The sequence below is a fragment of the Neolamprologus brichardi genome, chromosome 9 (assembly GCF_056152115.1).
Source record: "Neolamprologus brichardi isolate AB-2024 chromosome 9, ASM5615211v1, whole genome shotgun sequence".
Classification (NCBI taxonomy): Eukaryota; Metazoa; Chordata; class Actinopteri; order Cichliformes; family Cichlidae; genus Neolamprologus; species Neolamprologus brichardi.
The window spans coordinates 23,195,793-23,214,880 of NC_142112.1; the positions used below are offsets into that span (position 1 = coordinate 23,195,793).

The window sequence follows — 19,088 nt, forward strand, 5'->3', positions numbered from 1 at the left end:
GAAGTTAGCTTATTCTTTTCCGTATTGTGGGTTATTATGTGGCTATAAGAGGGCCGTGCAAACAAATATCTGCATATTCTGTCCACCACAAAGAAAGCAGTCATGCGTTTGATTTTAATTCAAGAGAATAAGTAAAGTATGTTTTAAATAGCACTATATTATGAAAAGAAAAAGACTGTCCAAACAGATTATTGTTGAATGGGCAAGCACGGGATAGAATAATGAAACAATATGCTTTTAAACTCTTTTTATCATCTTCTTTTTGCTGCTCCCTTTAGTCGTCACCACAGTGCATCATCTCCCTCCATCTCACCATATCTCTAGCATCCTCCTCTGTTACACCAACCCTCTGCATGTCCCCTTTCACTACGTCCATGAACCTCCTCTGTGGTCTTCCTCTTTTCCTCCTCCCTGGCAGCTCCATCTTCAGTACTTTTGTTCAATATATCCACTATCCCTGCTCTGCACATGTTCAGCACTCTTGAGGTGTGCCTCTGATATGCTAATTTCTAATCCTGACCCTCCTGGTCCCACTCCCATTGGAAATCTAAGGGAATCAGCTTAAAGTATTTTAAAAAGGGAAAACTGCTATGATTGGTCCAAGAACCTATCCACTCATCACCATACCCTGAGATGTTGGAAGAGCTATTTTAGTTTCTGCAGCCAGCAACCTTTATAATTTCCAATAAAGAGTGGCAGATACAATATATGATTAGCTGAATATTTAGAATTTTTAAAATAATTTAAACGAAGGCAAACAAGAAGCCTAATGTGGTATGGAAGCTTGTTCCCACCACTAAAAAAAAGTCGAGATTTCAAAATTTCATCTTACGAACTCACATTTCTGAGAAAATAACTTTTAGATAGTATATTTGATAGTATAGTATAGCTGAATAAAAGTATTTCAACTTTATAAATTATGCTTTTACACTGACATTCACTGCTGTCACCTAGGTCAGCCAAACCTTGAGCTTAGCTTTGATGTTATGTTAGGTAGGAACTATTATAGCCAGGCATCTTGTTTTTGACCGACGCTGTAGTGCAGCACCGCTGGTCCCATCTTGATTTGAGAGAGTGAAGAGGGAGCAAAGCGAACCGTCCATATTACAGCTGCCTCGTCAGGTACGAAATTCTTTTACATGCCACTGTCATCTCTTATAAAAGTGTGTTAGGGTTAAGTGATAGGTTCCGTGTACTCCCACTGCTTGAGAAAATGTTCTGTCATAATAAATTATGATAAGTTAATGAGCCTCGCAGCTCGCTGGTGGGTCGGCTAGCGGAGCTAAGTGATAGTCGCTAACGCTGGTTGTGCTAACGAGCTAGCGCTGAGTTAGCAGCTGAAGCATTGCGCACTTAAATGTCTTTTAAAATATCCACAATTCTAATTGTAATGTTGATCCAATGTTGTCGTTAATCGCTACTATGTGTCAACATCTTGATTTTGTAATTCTCTAATAGCGCTGACGAGATTCTTTGTCTTTCACTGTTTGCCCTGCGTTTACATGGAGGAAGCCTCCCTTTCGGTTTATCACGGCCCGCCTATGTTCAACACTGATTGGACGCCTGGCGTGTCCGTCTTTGAGATTACGCCGCTGATTGGTGGCTAACCAGGATGACAACGCCAGTTTTGTTGCTTTATTCCGCTGCCTTCAACATGGCCTTCCGTGGATACTGTTGTCACTGCGTTAATGTTAGGTTTCGTGATGACTGCTTCATTGTTGCACTATCCCTTAGATTTACCGTGGTAGGGATTTAACTGAGAATGTGCATACATATTAAATTTGATAATTTTTTGGCGCTAGCCTCTAGGCTAAACGTTAGCAAGATTAACGTAGCCATTTCCATTCTTTTTCTGTAAGTGTTTCGACAGAAAATGGATGGCGTTGATTTAACTGTTGCCCTTGGGTAGAAATAGTCACTCAAAGACAACGTTGAGCAAACAGCTCATATTTATAGCAACTGCTCGCTATATAACAGTGTGGTCTTTGCCTGTCCATAACCGAATCAGATGACCATTAGCTAACACATGACTTGTTCATATGCAACATATTAGAAAGACAAATATCTACAGAGGGTAAATTTAAGTGACAGATCATCCGTGACTAACTCTTGCTTATTTGTCTGCCAGCACTTTATACGGTGATGGACCCTCCTGGTGGGGGAGATGAACGGCGGAGGCAGGCAGAGCGTCTTCGAAGGGAGGAGGCGTACTATCACTTCATTAATGAACTGAGTGAAGAAGAGTACCGTCTAATGAGAGATGGCAACCTGCTGGGCACTCCTGGTAAGGAGGGGCACTTGATGCTTTTGCACCGTGTTGTTGGATCTGTACCCACAGTTATTTTTATTGTACAAAGAACACAAAGCCTGTGAAATTTTGTTTTATAGGGGAGGTGACGGCTGAAGAGCTCCGCCAGCGTCTGGATGGAGCAAAAGAGCGTTTGTCATCTCAGCCTTCCTCCGAGCAGCACTCGCAGACTTCTGAGTCTGGAGAGCAGCAGAGCAGCAGCGGTGAGGGAGAAGAGAGAGGTGCTGGAGGGAGACGAGGAGCAGGTAGGAAGGACTTCTTTCCTTAATCTTTCCAGATCTGGCTTTCGTGATGTTTTGTTTTGTTATGTTAAGCCCCAAAGTCACTTTTGAGTTAAATGGCTCTGTGGTATAGTGGTAGAACATTCACCTTACATGCAAAAGATCTGTGGTTTGATTCTGGGGTGAGAAGCAGACCCAGCTGTTCACCATTAGCTGTCGTTTTGGTTGGTTGTGCACCTCGTGACTTTTGTAATCTGGCAGATTGTGCTGCTAGCTCTGCAGCAGGGTTTAAGATAAGAGTTTACAATCATGTCAGTTTTCACTGCAGTTTTAAAGATGTATCAGTAGAGAAGGTCAGAGATTCACAGATTATACTTGGGGAGATGCTGCAGCAGTTTGAAGAGATGAAAAAAAAATTGCTCTGGATTTATTTCAAATGTCTTTACTTTCAGTTTTGTTTACTTCTCTTCCTATATCAGCGCTAATGTGGTGGTATTGTCTGAGTTGCGGCACCTGTCATTCATCAGAATACAGCAGCAGCTACCTGCGCCTGTCCAATGAGAGCAAATAGAAGTGGCTATGTGACAAGCACTGGTGACGTGTGAAGTCACAAACGAAGGGGTATACCGGGGTCTTTAGGGATCCATCTGCTGTGGTGACCCCTAAAGCTGCGTACACACTGGAAGCAATTCACAGAAACGTGGCGACTAGAGACCCTAGAAAGTCATCAAAATTCAAGTGAATAAAGACAAAATGACTGCAGGGGAAAGGAAGTAGGTGTCACTCATGATAAACCTTTGTCAACTTTCAGAGGAGTAAATGAACAGACTAGTAATGAGATTGAAGACTACCGATGATTGACATATGACCTGGTAGTAAACTTATTAGGGGGTTACCGAGGGAACTGGAGCTTAGAATGTCCACAAATGACTGGCCATCAGCTTCAAAGCAATGTCCAATAAACGAATCATCCATGGCGGTGTCTTCTTATATGTTGTTCCCCGCCTGGATGCACCAATCACGGAGAGGCACCTGCACACTCAGATTTACATATTACACAAAATAACGACAACAGTTGTAACACAGCCAAAAGTTACTTAATTTTTGATTTAAAAAAATGTGACAGGAAAAACACAAAATAATCTTTAAGGACTTGACTTTGGCAGCTATAAAAAGAAAAAGGGAAAAAAAACGATGACAAAAGACGGGTTTCACAAAATGTTCTGTGAAGGCCTTGTATTTATTTTAAACCTTGCCTAAGCTGGTACCAAACAAGACGGCGTGCTTTGTAGAACCGTGTTTGTATTTGTTTTAGCCTAAGTACTGGTTTTGAATAGTTTAAAATGGCTTTCATATTGTTGCAAGAGAACAAAAGCAAAATTTCTGCTAGAGACCTGTGAAAAGAGAAGTAGATTTAATTATTTAATTTACCTAGTCGTAACTTTTTTTTTTCTTAATTTTTTTTTTCTTCCTACAGGGGGCACAGAACCCGGAGCAGAAACTTCTAATGGTGACTCATTACTGGAGTGGCTGAATACTTTCAGACGCACTGGTAATGCTACTCGCAGCGGCCAGAGTGGCAATCAGACATGGCGTGCTGTCAGCCGGACCAACCCGAACAGTGGAGAATTCCGCTTTAGCCTGGAGATCAACATCAACCATGACCAGCCAGAGCCAGGGGAGCATAATGAGACTGTGGATGCCTCAGACCCACCAGTGACTGCCCCAAATACATCACCCTCAATACGAACTGCTTCCTCCTTTTCAACCTCTCGCCCTTCAACCACGCCAAGGCCTGCCCCGTACCCTACCCCCCGCCCAGCCATCAGTAGGCGGGTGCAGACACGGCGTACACGCAGCAGCACTACCACACTTTCTATGAGCCCCCCTGCACTTCCTCCACCAGTAGCGTCCTCAGCTGCTACTCAAAGGAGAGGTGGCACTTTGCACTCTTTAACACCTCCTCCCAACGTTCCAAACCCTCCTCCTGATCAAACTATACCTGTACAACAGCAAGCCTTGAATGTAGAAGGCGAGCAGGGGCGTAATGATGCGCCTGCTTCTATAGACTGCCCCCGGGTGTCATCCCAGTCTGCGACACAGGCTCCAGCAGCGGGACACGAATCCCGTGGCAGTAGGACTCGATCGCATGGTCGCACACGCAGAGCTGCATATGGAAGTGGGCTTTCATCGCGCGTGTCAAGGCGAAGTCGTTCCCCTTTACACAGAGTTAGTGCTGCTAGTACCACTCTGCCATCCAGTAGTGATTCCAGCAGCTCATCCATTAATACTGTTGAATCAGGCAGTGGCACAGCCTCTGTGTCAATGGAGACTGGAGAGGCTGTGTCAGAACCCGTTGTTCCAACGGAGCCAGCTGTAGAGATGGTTGAACGTGAAAGTGAATCACAAGTAATAGGAGCAGGAAGTTCAGCAGTGCGAAGACATCCAACCATCATGTTGGACCTGCAGGTGAGAAGGATTCGACCTGGTGAAAACCGCGATAGAGACAGCATCGCCAGCAGAACACGATCTCGTGCTCGCGTTGCTGAAAATACAGTGACATTTGAAAGCGACAGTGGTGGATTTCGACGCACCATTTCTCGCTCTGAGCGAGCTGGGATTCGCACCTACGTCAGCACTATTCGGATTCCTCTGAGGCGTATCAGTGAGACAGGCCTGGGTGAACCCAACTCCACTGCCCTACGTTCAATCTTGCGCCAGATCATGACTGGATTTGGAGAGCTTAGCTCCCTAATGGAGACAGAGGCTGATTCCGAAACTGTTGCACCTAACCATTCAGATCCTAATGGTACAAACGGTAACAACAGCCCAGGCAGTCGCCTGAATACAAATGAGAGTGTACCTGGCCAGGTTAGTACAGGTGGGGTAGTTCACGAGAGGGTGGGGCTGGTGGGAAGTGATGAGGACCAGAATGGGCAGGCTAGGCTCGGAGGAGTAGTGAGCACCACAGACGGACGGCCTACCAGCAGAGACACCAACAACCTAGTAGAGAACGGTACTCTACCCATCTTGCGGCTGGCACATTTCTTCCTGCTCAATGACGAAGAGGATGATGAACATCCGAGGGGCCTGACCAAAGAGCAGATTGACAATCTATCAACGCGTACGTATGGTCAGGCCAGCCTGGAGGGGGAGATTGGTCGAGCCTGCAGCGTCTGCATAAACGAGTATGTCCAAGGCAACAAGCTGCGCCGCCTGCCCTGCTCTCACGAATTCCATGTCCACTGCATCGACCGCTGGCTCTCTGAAAATAACACCTGCCCCATCTGCAGGCAGCCTATACTTTCAGTGCATCATGACTGACCTATTATCTCACAAACACAACTATCCCGTTCCTGGCTCCCTGAACTGAGCAGATCCAAGTGGGCTTTGCATGTACATAGCGCTTTCATGGTTTAATTTCTTTGATTGCTCATTGTGTTGAAGAAGGTTGAACCAAAAGTGTGGAATAAGAAACTATAAATGCAGAGAATAAACAAAACTTTATTTTTTTAGACCTTTGGTTTTCAACAACTCATTATTTTATTTTCTTCTTCCTGTGACCTAGTTCGCTTGACTCTGCGATGACGCTTCAGAAACTTGTCTATAGAAGGCATTGATGCTTATTAAGGAGCTCCTGTAGCTGCTGCTGAATAGTCTCACTTTAAATCTTTAATGTCTGACACGCGGCAACGTCTCTGTCACGGCTGGACTATACAAATCACTTCTAGGCTTGATTTCTCTTCCAATATAGGATGTAAATAACTCACCACTGCTTATATTTAAGGGTTTTGAAGAAAGCTGCTCTTCACATGCGATTTATTCAGAATGGAAGCAGGAAGCTTAGCTTATTTTAGCTTCATTTTTCAACATCCATTTAAAAGTGTCCCATTACAATTGGTTAAGAATTGTTTGATTTGTCGGGTATAAATGAGGAATGTCTTTAATTTTGAAACTATACTCTGTCCATCTAGTAGTATTTGTTTAAGCCCTTAAGTCCCATATAGTCACAACATAGAAGTCATCCATTAAAGTAACCTGCTAAAAACAGCCACTTTGTTATCATTAACATTAGCCATATGAGCAGCACAGTTTCAATGAAATGCAACATGTGATAATCAGGAATTCAGACTTGTCAGTATGAGTTGTGCAATGCAGAGGGGAAAAAAACAGTATTGTTTGTTTTGCTGTTCATTGTTGTTTACATTGTAACGCCTGAATATCATCTCCACTTAAAGTCTTGTTAAGAAATTGATGTTTGTTGGTTCCTGTTTTTAGGTCCACACCTGACAGGACCTTTGTCACCAGGTTGCGTAGTTAGCCTCTCACATGGAATTAAAAACAAAAAGAAAGAAATTGATTTTCAGTTTTTGCGGTTCTCTGGCTAACTCATAAGTCTTTATTCGTGAGACTGGTGCAGGAAAAATGTTTTTTCGATAATGAACTTGTCCAGAAATGTTCTGCTAATGAGAACCTGTTTACTCATTTTTTGCCCCCCTGATTGGGTCTGTGCAATGATAGCTATCTGTTAAAGTTTCATTGCAAGTGCACACGTGTGAATAAGGCCGTGCTAGTAATATATTTCTCTTTGCTCTTTGTTTGTTTTTACATAACATGGACAAATGTTGCATTTCTAGTGTAAAACAGGTGGGATATTTAGCTGAGCCACCCAGTCAGCATTTTCCCCACCAGTGTCACTTTGTACATCGGTGATTGCACAAGAGCTACTCTGCCTGTGCAGTTAACACATCACTAACAAAGCTGCAGGATTTGTGCAGTTTAGTCTGTAAGAATGTCTGAGCGTGTGGTAAGTATGTGTGTGTGTGTTTGGTATAATTATGTGTGTGTGAGGGGGGGAAAAGGTCCGGTGTACCAATCAAACCTGGTTCTCAGAAGGCTTCTCTCTGGTGCATGTTCACCTTAGAGAAAATTGTGGGCAGTTCAGGAGTAACTATTTATTCTGTTTGTATTTAATAAGATGGAAATCAACCTCTGAAATATGAAATGTTACAATGTGATGAGAGTAAATGAAACGGCTATGATGAACATGTTACTATGTAATAAAATGAAGACGGTTTTCTTCTCTGCTCCTTAACAGTGTAATAAAATGCCGCTTTGTTATGCTGGAATTTCTACTGTATGGATGTATATGGTTGAAACTGTCTGCGCAGTGATTCAGGCCAGGGCGTCATCCCATGCCGCTCTTTAGAGGATATAATAGATTAATCATCACACTTTAAATCAAACAACCACCAAAAGAATTCACTTTAATTTTATTATTGTGATCTTACAAGTGTAATGAGGAGAGTAACTTTACAAAATAAAAACATACAAAAAGAACAGTTATTGAAATAATTTGTGTTAACATATGAAAAACTAAGTTTGGACATTGTTAGTTCTCAGTTTTCAAAGCTATGTCATTAAAATGTACTATGAACACACACACGTATCTATAAGAGATCATTTGCATATAATTATTAAACAGTAATATACAATAAGCTCAAACGTCCCAATGTTTTTATACTGAAAAATCAAGCAAAAGTATCAAATTTCACTCACATTCAGCGAAACTGATCATGAGCTACATCGATGTAAACCCTATATTTGATTGGCACTTTTGGCAAGTTTTCAACTTGTAGCAATTTTTACATTTATATTTCATCGTATTTATTTTTCTATTAGGTACCTACTTGTCTCCTCCGTGTTTTCATTTTGTTTGATAGACCTGTTTACCTGGTTGCCTTAGTGACAGAAAGCGAAATAGAGATTACACGCGCTTAATTATGCGCGTCTTTGGCGTGCGCACCTGCGTGCCATGGATACGCAGAGACTCTGTCTCCGTGACGTGCGCTTCTTCGAGGTTCTCAAGCAGGCCAGAACGACCCTCGGTCCTCCGGGAAACGTGGCAGATGTAAACAGCAGCACTGGCTACCAATAATCGGATCTATTTTTAAGGACCTTGTTAAATCTAAACTTCCACTCAGCACTTTTAATTGACCTAAGCGATAAAAGCATAAACAATTATATAATAATATATAAACTTTAAAAAAGTACTTTGAAAACAAAGTTGCTGAGAATTTCTAATAACAAGGGAAATCTTCTAAAAGACTTAGCTGTTTGTTCAGTAAAATGTTTCTGGCTGTATCTTTATGTATTTATCTCACACTGAGCCTCTAGAGACCGGGAGCGCTTAGCGTCTTATCCTCATCCATGCGCGCTCCCGTGGCTTGTCTGAAGCAGTGTCATAAAGCCAAACCGAATACGAGCAAAAATGTCTCGCCTTTCCTTCAAAATATGAGCCTATTAAGCGTTCACTAAAACCATTTCCAAGTAAAATAAAATAAGATTTAAAAAAAGAAAAGAAAATATATTGTGAAAAAGTGGCTGTTTTCACAAAATAACAAACATTTACAGTATAGATATACTGTATATAAATATATATATGTTATAATATATAAGATATATATTATTTATTTATTTATTTTATGCCCTTTTTATGCCTCTATACTTTATATCTTAGACACAGAAAGACAGCCAAATGATAGTTGGCTTTTAATATAGTTTTAATATTAAATATAATATAGTAGCGTGACAGTTATTAGTGTTTGTACTGGTTTTTTTTTTCACTTTAAAAAAAAACAATTAATTTATTTTCTATCCTCTTAAAGCCCGAGGAATAAAACAATTGCCAGAAAATTATATATATTGTTTAGAAAATGGAGGGTTTATTGAACCATCTGATTAAATTAAAAAAAATAATAATAAAAATTAATTTCTAATATACTTATTTTTAATTTTATTGCTCAAAAACGTGTATAATTTATTTCGGTTTTTCATTAGGGAAAAATCACACGGATGACGTCTCAAAAAAAGGTGGAGGAGATACGATACAGTCGTCTTTACAGAATCAGAATCAGAATCAGGGTTATAGGGTTAAATAACCCGTTTTTCTCCTATACTGGACTTTGTAGGTTTAAATATGCTTCATAAATAAAACTGAGTGCACCGAAAGCAGAGGCAGGTCACCGTTTAACCGCAAACTTAAGCGTTAATTATCCGGCCGATGTCATGAATCCAGTTTGTTATAGTCTAACGTAATTTTATTTTGAAAACATTGACCGGAAGCACCTATTGTGTCTAGTCTGACGCGACGCTGGAGCAGGCTGCCCTCTACACCACATCCCCGCGGTTTGACCGAGAAATAATGATCGCTGAGAAGCAGCAGCAGCATCGGCGGCAGCGACGACCGCAGCCGGGGCCCATGCAGAGCGTTGCTCCTCTGCTCCCCTCTCCGTGAGCATGACACCGCTCCGGCCTCCTCGTTCTAGCCGCACCGACTCTCGTTCACCGCTCGCAAGATGTATTTCAACCGGAGAGCCAAGAAGATCCACAGCGAGGGAGGTAAGCAGCACGAAGAAACGTGTTATTTAATCTTTGCACGACCCGGGTTCCGCCCGCCGCTCTCTGCTGTCACACATCACTGTGAAGTGAATCCCACTAACGGGCCTGTCCTTTTTCTGCATACAGCGGCCTGTGTAGAAAATCGTGCGCTTTTGATATGTGCTTGGCATAATAACGGGGAACCGTTTTATTCGGGACTGCGGCATCCACACGGAGGGACATGCCGGTGTTTATCCTCCAGCATCGCTCATTTCTTGGCACCGGATGGGAATGCAAAGGGCAAGCAGACTGCAGGTGCCTGCAGTCTGCTTCAGGTCTCATTTAAATAGCCTGGCATCATTATGGAGGAGCCAAGTGAAGGAATTTCTGATGACCTCAATAGTATTTATCTTCCACGGGTTAAATGTGTGGCCTTATCAATAAATATTGACTGCCTTGTGTAAATATGACCTATGGCCTTGTTATGGTGTTATATAATTATGCTGTAACAGATTTGTGTTCCTCCTGTGCTGCATCATAGTGTCCGCGATTGACTCTCAGAAAAAAAAGACAATGTATTAACCTACTTTTGCTGTGATTGAAAGCGAAATATTAGCAATATAAGGTGACAAATTTACCCCAAGCGCCTGCAGATCGGTCCAAGAACAGCCTATTACCTCGTCGACTTAAATACCACGTGACTCTCTAAAGCGCGCTCCTTATCTCACCTTTATCTCAACCTTAAGGGCATCCACATCCACAGCGTGTTCAGTTTTAAAGTGCTTCACACCCTTATGTTGAATAAAGGGATGTTTCAGTCTGTTGCTCACCCGTGAATCTGCCTCATGCAACAGGATGCATTGAACCCCCGTTCATGCAAGAACCTGCACTGTCTCAGTTTTTAGCAGGAAAATGTCCTCATCAGCTAACAAGCTGACCAGAAGGTGAGGATGCTGAAACAACCTGCTGCATCAGATGATTTCACACATGGCAAGCAGACGCTGGATTGGATTGTCCTGGAAAAGAAGAGCACGTGTTTGCCTCATCCAGTGGCTTTTAATAGTGACCGGCACATATTGTCAGGCTGCTCTGCTGTTGTGTGTGTGTATCTGTGTGTGAGTGTGGCTGCATGCCTCTTGCAGCTTCCAGAAATAGAAAGCAGGGTAAATTGTGAGTGCCAACTGGGCCATACTATCTTCAGGCCAGAAGTTCCACATATTCATTTGTTGTTAAAAAAAATGCATTTCCACTTTTTACAAGCAGAAGGTCAAATGGTTAAAAAAGTGACATTGTTCCTATTTTGTAGATCCCTCCCACCCATTTATTATTTGTATATATAAATATGTTTTAAACTGAATTTCAGGTGGTCTCATGATGAATTTGTTACCTTATTTACACTGTGATTTTCAGATATAATCCTGCAGCTTTTTTTTGGTTTTGTGGGGTTTAAAAGTTGCTTTAAAGCTTTTATACTTTAAGCACAGGATGATAGTCTAGTCAACGTCTGCATGTTTCCGCCTGGGTTCCTCACGGTGCTTTTACTGTAATCTCTTGAAGCCTGACCGCTTGATTCTTTGCTCCAATTAGCGAGCTGCCACATGCCTGGCAATGACGTCTGCAGCTGCCAGTCTGTCACATTTATTTACACACATTTGCAAAGAGAGTTATAGTTTTAACTGTTTGTATTTAAGAGGAGCCTTAGAGATATAAAGCATGTGTGTGGTAGTGAGTGCTGAGTAAAAGCATTCTTCTCCATTTGAATATCAGTGTAAGGCCACATTTTCTACTAGTGTTGATGTGCTTTCTTGATGTGAGTCATGCAGCTCAGCCAACTGTCAACAGTACATCTGTTTAGGGAAGATAATGACTGGTTGTCATGGCTGCCAAGCTACCTAAGATACCATTTAGGAGATAACAGGGAGGCCCAGTAACCTGCTGAAACAAGGCATTTACATGAAGTACCCAGGAGGAGGCACTCCTGGGCAAGCTATGAGGGGTTTGGTCAAAGCGATTTCTGAGCAGCTGTTCAGGCTTACATCCATCATATGCTGGCATGAGTCTCATCTCAGTTGTTGATGCTTCCTGTGAAAGGCACATAACAAACAAATCATCTGGGTAGTCACTGACACGTGGATGTGCTGTATGAGGTACAGTCTGTGTGTACTGACTTGTTGTCTTGTGTGTGTGTGTGTGCTGTCCTCTCTCGCCGTGGCCTCTCTCTCTTGGCGTCCACAGAGCAGTTAGTGTTGACCACCATTAGGCAGGAGTCTCCTGAGCTGCAGGACCCAGGCCAGGGCGCCGGTGCTACCATGCGTGCCCGCCTCGCAGACAGGTTTGACAAAAGTGAGTTTGCTCGAATTAGACTGGATGATGCCCCCATCTGTGTCCGGAGTCCCAAGGTGCATGTACCAACAGCTAGGGGCAGGCGTGTGTCAACCCCTGGCCCTCAAGAGCTACAACATTGAGTTACTCACATTAGGATCTCAGGGTCTTTGCAGAAAAGGTTATGACACGTTATCACTGTTGTGGACTGATCATCTGTAGCTCCTTGGGGCCTGGAGTGCGATGAATGCTGAACAGGACCCTCTCACTGCATGTGCTTGTAGATATTGGTGGCATACCTGTAGCAGTTCATGCTGGTGAAGACAAAGCTATATGGGGTTTTTAAGCAAGTGCATCTGCATGCTGTAGAACTCAGCACATGCACGCATAGATATGGCATGCCTGAACAGCATGTACAAGAACACTGCTGCATGCATGTAGGTACGACTCTGGGTATAGAGAGGGGCATGGGAGTAGCTGCATGTCGATGGGTCTTTTTTATGTTTTCTGGCTTTAAAAGATTTACTTTCACCTGTTTGTGTGTGTGTGTCCATAATGCAGTGACAGTGTGTGTGTGTGTGCATTTGCATACATTAGTTTAAGGTGTATGAGCGTGTTGCAATCGCACCTGTGGGATTATTAGGTTATGGGTGAGCAGCAGGTGAAGTTGCAGAGCAGACACAGAGGGGATTATCACGCTTGCTCACTTGGGCCGTAAGAGGCTTGCTCGCCTTACTTCCTACTCTGTCAGAGCGGCCAATGGACCCACTGGGAATGATAGACGCCAGGTCTCCCGAGACCTACAGATAGGGCGTGCAGGTCACCTAAGAGAGCAACGACAGCCATGGGACGCAGGGGTCGCCAAGGCAGACGGCGCTCTGTCGGTAATGCTTTCCTGACTACACCGCCATTTTATTGTTGACTGGATTCAAAGCATGTAGGCGAAGATGTGGGGTTTTTTGGGTATTTTTTTTTTGCTGAACTTCATTAACGTTAAATGGGGAGGGGGAAGTTGGTGTTTAACTCAAGAACACTTTGGCAGGCCTTCTTGCTGTAGAGGATGACAAATGGAGGTTTTGCTGTTAAGGGATGAGCTAAGACACTTCCCATTCTTTGAGGCAGGGATACCAAACACAAAAATAGAGTACTTTCATTTGCATTGTACATTCAGATAGTTTTTCAGATAATGAAAACATAGAATGAGCCTGAGGATCTGTCCCAAGTGTGGCTTGTTTGGAGTGGAAGTTCTTCGCCAACCGAGGATAATTGTATTCTGCTACAACTGCTGTTAATTAGTAGCTATTATCTTTTTGGCTAATTTCATTTCTGAGCTGAGAATCGTGTCTGCACCAGGCATGATTGGATTAAATGCCCAAGCATCTCTGAAGCTACATTCGTGCCATTTCAAACTCTATTCTGACAGGCAGTGAGGGACACCGCTTGACAGTGGAAAGCTGTGGGCGCAGCACCGGGGTGGAGTGTCTGGTGAAATATGCTCTGCCATACTGGAAAATGTTGATGAATTATGCAGCTCCCATCTATGCATTATTTATAGCCTGGCCAGCTTTTTAAACTGTGAAATGTTGGCACGAGGCCAGATCAGATTGGATTCAACACAAACCCACAACAAATTAACACTGTGTATTAAGATATTATGAAGCTTATGATAAGTAATATGCTTTGTTTTCCCATCTGAGGCCCTTTGCAAATGCTGAAACATCACATTTTGCCTGCTAGCTCTGCTAAATGTGTTTGGCTTAATCGCCTTCTCATGACACATGTATTCTCAGCAGAGAGGTGCGTAAAAGATTATCAAGCATCGTTGCATAATGGATGTACGTTTTCCTCGGAGCGTATGATTGCTCTGTGGAAAGGAGACGTGTTTTTGTTTAAGACTCACCAACAGAATGGGTGGCTGGTAGCATCCTGCAAGCAGAGTAAGAGATCAGCGTGTTAATTGAATTGGGATCAGTCTAGTCTTACCTGTTGTGGCTGCAGGTCATCAGACCTGCGCTACCCGTGTGTCTGTCTTGGGCGCTTCACGTGTAATTGACCTGGCTGCTCTCTGAATGGGGTTTGCTGCTGAGTCATCGCTGGCCTGTTCGGTAATGAGTTACGGAGGTGGTGGCATTTCTGCTCCATCAGAGATGAGTTACTGAGGCATTAATCTCCTCAGAAATGAATTATAGCTCAAGTGGGTTGCTGAAAAAGCCATTATTGATCTCCTTGGAAAGGTGTCTACAGGGGTTTTAAAAAGTGAAGTGGAAGGATGAGGTTTGTTCAATAAAAATGTCTGCCCGTATAGAAATGACCAAAAAAAGGCTGAAAACATCAGAGGTGCTCGATGCATTATAGTTGGCATGCATTGCCGTTTATTACCTTTACCTTTGACTGTTCCTTGATCACTTCCTCACAGCTCTTTACTATCTCAGTTGACCTTGTTGCAGTTTGCACTGTGGAGAGCTGAGCTGTGATTGGGACTTAAATCTCCGTGTGGTCTAGAGGTAATAGCTAATGGAGATATAGAGATAAGAGGCTGTTCATTTTCTGTGGGCTTGGTTAGACTTTGACCCTTCCTCTGTGTCATGTGTGGACACGTCGCGGGCTTGTGTGGAGCGGCTGGAGTGCGCAAACTCTTGAAATGTCGAGCAGTTTTGAGGTAAAAAGCAGAAAACACGAAAAACTCACAAATATAATACGACGGAAATACGTTGGGTTCACATAACTCCCTGGTAAACTATTAAATAGGTGTAGCCGTTTCCTGTAAGCACACGTAACCTGATGTCTCTTTCAGTGGAAAAAGTCTGATGGGCCAACAGATTTGATTGAGTAAGCCTGGCTCGCTTACTTCTGGGTAATTTTACAGTTTATTGGCTACTTTAGAGCCGCAAGCTTGAGTGGAATATAATAGTATTAAACTGTTTGGTTATTGATGAGGGGAGAAGATGACTCGTCTATTGTTGGGGTTCGGTAGTGCTGCAGAAATAGAGTTTCAGGACTGTGGAAATTCAATCTTGCAATTAGCCTGCTGTTGTTTTCACTTACAGATTCACTGACAGAGAGTACATAGATCCCAACAAACTCAGAGCTTTGTGATGCATATGATTTCATTATGCGTTATATTTGCAACAGCTTTTAGGGAATAGTATTACAATGACACAGTGCGTACATTTGGCCTATTATACATTGCAATTTTGGTCATGCAGAAACACAAACGACTATATAATCTATACAACCTGCAAGAAGTGACTGTTGCTGCTGTTGCAGAGGCATCACAGTGGAGGGATGCAACACGAAGTGATCTGATGGATAGCTCCAGCTTCACGGATGTTATTTGACCCATCTGGTAAAGTGCCACTAGACCTTAAGGCGATATCAGGCTTCTGGCCCTTTAAAGACGAAACCCCGGCTTTGCCCCTCCGCAGCACTGAAGGAGCTCCATATGGCTTCCTCTCCTTGTCTGAGCTGGTAACAGCGAGCGGCTCGATACCACACCGGAGGGAGGAGATCGTCCAAAAAAGAGACGGATAAAGGCTTCAAGAGGCAGCAGGTGGCCAGATGACACGGCGGCGGAGCTTCTCGGGCCAGTATCTTTCAGCACCGGGGCTGGGAGTTTCCTGCTCAGCAGAGCCGAAGGAGGGCAGAGGGAGGACGGGCGTGCTGCTGCATCTGTCCTCGCCCAGGTTCGCCGTTGTTCCAGCTGAGTAAACTGTGGCGTCCCGACCTGTTTGCGTGTCCGTCACTCCCCTAACGGCTCCACAGAACCGCACTTGCTCCGCGTTAATGCGCAAGCTTGATGATGAAAAACTGCCCGGCTCCCGGAGCTCATGCGGGGGTGAATGAGCGGAGATCACGACGCTTTAAAATGGTTGGAGACGACAAAGCCGGGAGGGCGGGCGGGGAAGCAGCGAGTCTGCAGGAGGAAAAGCGTGGTGCATCCTACTCTGCCACTTTTTCCCCCCTTCTTTTTTTCTTTTTTTTTTTTTGGATAATTTGTGCTTAATGATGGTCGCGATGCGCGAGGAGGTTTCTCAGTTTTACATTTGAGCAAGTTGAAGTGCTGATTTAAAAAACAACAACAACAACAACAAAAACCAAACCGACCCGGTGTGTTTGTTCGCCATTGTGCATCCCTCAGCACATCCATTATACGCGGGGGGGTCCCGGGGGCGTCGGGAAACGCGCGTGTGTGCATTGACGGTACCTGAAAGACAAGAGGGGGGTGTTTATAACGGGAAACGTCATTGAATCAACCCCGCCGGCTTCAGCATACATCAGCATAGAGTAGCCTCTAGTACTAATTAGTCGCCCTCGCTTTTGAACCTAAACTACGTCTCCAGTCTCTGTCTCTCTCGCTCTCTCGCTCTCTCTCCCCTTCCCTCCCTATCTCTCTTTCTCTCTCTCTCTGCCTCTCATTCTCTCTCGCACTCACTCAGCCTCGCCTCTCTCCCATCAATCCAACGGTGCAGGACCTGCTTGCTCGTCCGCCGGTTACCGCAAGGCAGATGATGAGATGTCCGGGACCACTTCCCATGCGGATCCCGTAGACGCCTCGGCGCGGACGGTGCTCCTCAACCGGCCTCAGAATACGAAGTTCTGCGACAACCATGTCAGGTAGGCGTCACTCCCGAGCTTTTAACTTTTGCTACAAAGCATGCCTTGCGTGCCCTGTGGTTTTACGCACTGCTTTTTTAGGAATAGAGGACTGTCCTTCCTGATGAGCTGTCAGCAGAGAGAGAGAGAGAGAGGCGGGAGGATTTTACCCAAAATAATTGAAAACTTTTTTTTTGTTGCTGTAAAAAAAAGCACTTCAAACCGTTGCACACCTCAAAAGTCGGTCAGACTGACTTTTGTGCAGATTTTTAATTGTTTGTTTGCACTCATCTTATTATTGCTGACCCATCTTTAGTACGCCTACATTTTTTTTGTGCATGTACCATTTCAAGTCAAAGCACACGACCAGTGTAGATATCTGATGTGTACTAAAGGACACCATTTGCTCACAGGGGCTTTAGACCAACATTGTCAGGGTGAAGTACCCTCTCGTCTTCTGCAGAGTAGTCTTTATTGTCCTCTTGTAATAGCTCTCTTTGTTTTAGTTTTGATGAAATCACACTGAATGTTTTACTTTTTTAGAATACTATTAGGGGTGGACATCTATTGACAAGCCAGTTTAATAACTCACCTATTAAAAAGCTTGTTTGTATCTCTGCAGCAGTCTAAAGGCTGAACATATGTCCACTGCCTAAAGGACGCACGAGAATCTCAGTGGAAAAAGATTTAATCAGTATACGTCCTCATGAATAATTTTGGATGTTAATCAAAATAAAGTTACGTGTTAGAAAGAAAATTTAGAAGAAGGTTTCTTTTTCTGTTCCACTGTTGTCACAGTGTCTACTGTGCTTGTGCTGATTGGATTTCACTGAGGATCAAAGCTGTCCACTCTTATCTCTCATGACTCAGTCAAAGATCGTAGCTATGGGGACTACAAAAGATTCACCTAGTGTTTTGGTGGTCCCCGGTGCTTCTGCAGCCAACATATGTAATAATCTGTTGTAAGTAAGGTTCACGGGCCGAGCCAAACAGCATGTGCTGCGACAAAGATTCTCTTTTATCAATCTCTTATTGTCCCAGCTGTCATTAGAATACTTTACTGGCTCAGCTGTAGTAATAAAGTCTGATTCAGGCAGAGGTCGGTGCCATGAGGAGACCAGGGTGCGCGGTCTGTGAGCGAAAGGCTCGACGCTGCGCAGCGAGCATTCAGTGGGCTTGCCGTCATTGTCGGGAGATTCAGTTCCACTTTTAAAAAGAGCCTAATTCAGCTCTACAAAGAAGATTAAGGTGGTTGCTCCCTTGCTCCTCTGATTGGATCATGGATGGCGTGTTGCCCCCACTGCATGGTGATTGAAGAGGCGGGAGCACTCTGGCTTCAGAGGCATGGCCTTTGATGTCTCCGTGTTCCTGTAAATCTTCAGTTTGTGTTTTAAAAGTTCAATAGCACTATTGATTTTTTTTTACGAGGGCGGAGATTAAAGCCTTGTAGCTTTTATCTGTATACTCAACTCACCTCTTCTCCAATTTCGCAGATCCATCGCTTCCTTTTTTTTAATGTACGTGTTGTTGTTTTCATAGCGCATTGCCATTAAGCACAAAGTAACATGTTCATAACTCACGTTCTTCCCATTATATCAATGACTCTTCTCCGACCTCGGCCCAGTTCTTAATGCATGAAGAACTCAGTCTGTTTTTTATAAAAACATGTCAAAGCCACACAACTGCAGGAGAGCATCACCCCTGCAGCTGACAGCTGTTAACCCCACCAGCAAGTTGAACATTTATGCTATAAAAAAAATAACACCAGCAGAAGTTTTGGGTTGTTTTCTCTCTTTTTTCTTTTCTTTTTTCTTTTGCTAAAGCACTGGAAGCCGGGGTCTTGCTCTTTGTGGCATCTGGTATCACTTGTCTGTGGTTAGATTGAGGCTACCTTATCTGCTCGATCATCGGTGTAGCTTCATTGACTCTGACGGAACCAGAGCATCTGGGTTAGACTCAAGTTCTGAATATGTCACACAAACAAGTTTTCATATTATAAAATCAAAGTTGTTTTAGTGCAGGTTCAGAAACAGTCACGTACACTGGGCATGTGAGTCACAGTGAAAACAGAAAGCAGACAGTTGGTTGCTTGTACACAAAACTGCAGGAGAAGAACTAGAGTGCCAACAAGACTTCTGTACTTGGATTGACCATCAGGTGGTACTCTTACTGAAAGTATCAAGCGAGTATATGGTTGTCATGGCAGCAGGGGAAAAAAAGTAATTGCAAAGCAAGTATGGTGACATTTTTAAGAGAGGTATTGG

At 43.6% G+C, this 19,088-nt stretch overlaps 2 protein-coding genes across 4 annotated transcripts in view; both read left to right on the forward strand.

Moving 5' to 3' along the window:
* The first annotated feature begins 1,040 nt into the window (after positions 1-1,040).
* rnf6 (ring finger protein (C3H2C3 type) 6) lies at positions 1,041-7,658 on the forward strand. The gene is made up of 4 exons (XM_006794545.2): positions 1,041-1,122; positions 2,129-2,284; positions 2,389-2,553; positions 4,007-7,658. Exons 2-4 carry the CDS (start codon positions 2,143-2,145, stop codon positions 5,851-5,853), a joined length of 2,154 nt encoding a protein of 717 aa, XP_006794608.1. The 5' UTR covers positions 1,041-1,122; positions 2,129-2,142; the 3' UTR covers positions 5,854-7,658.
* A 1,993-nt stretch (positions 7,659-9,651) lies between these two features.
* The window catches only part of atp8a2 (ATPase phospholipid transporting 8A2), a 48,892-nt gene continuing 39,455 nt past the window's right edge, over positions 9,652-19,088 (forward strand). Inside the window, exons 1-3 of one of the 3 annotated variants that reach the window (XM_087846147.1) lie at positions 9,652-9,930; positions 12,145-12,252; positions 16,668-16,845. In XM_087846147.1, the coding sequence (XP_087702273.1) occupies positions 9,888-9,930; positions 12,145-12,252; positions 16,668-16,845 (329 nt within the window). In that variant the 5' untranslated portion in view covers positions 9,652-9,887. The remainder of the gene's footprint in view (positions 9,931-12,144; positions 12,253-16,667; positions 16,846-19,088) is intronic. The other 2 variants (XM_006794539.3, XM_087846145.1) reach the window with 2 other exon arrangements.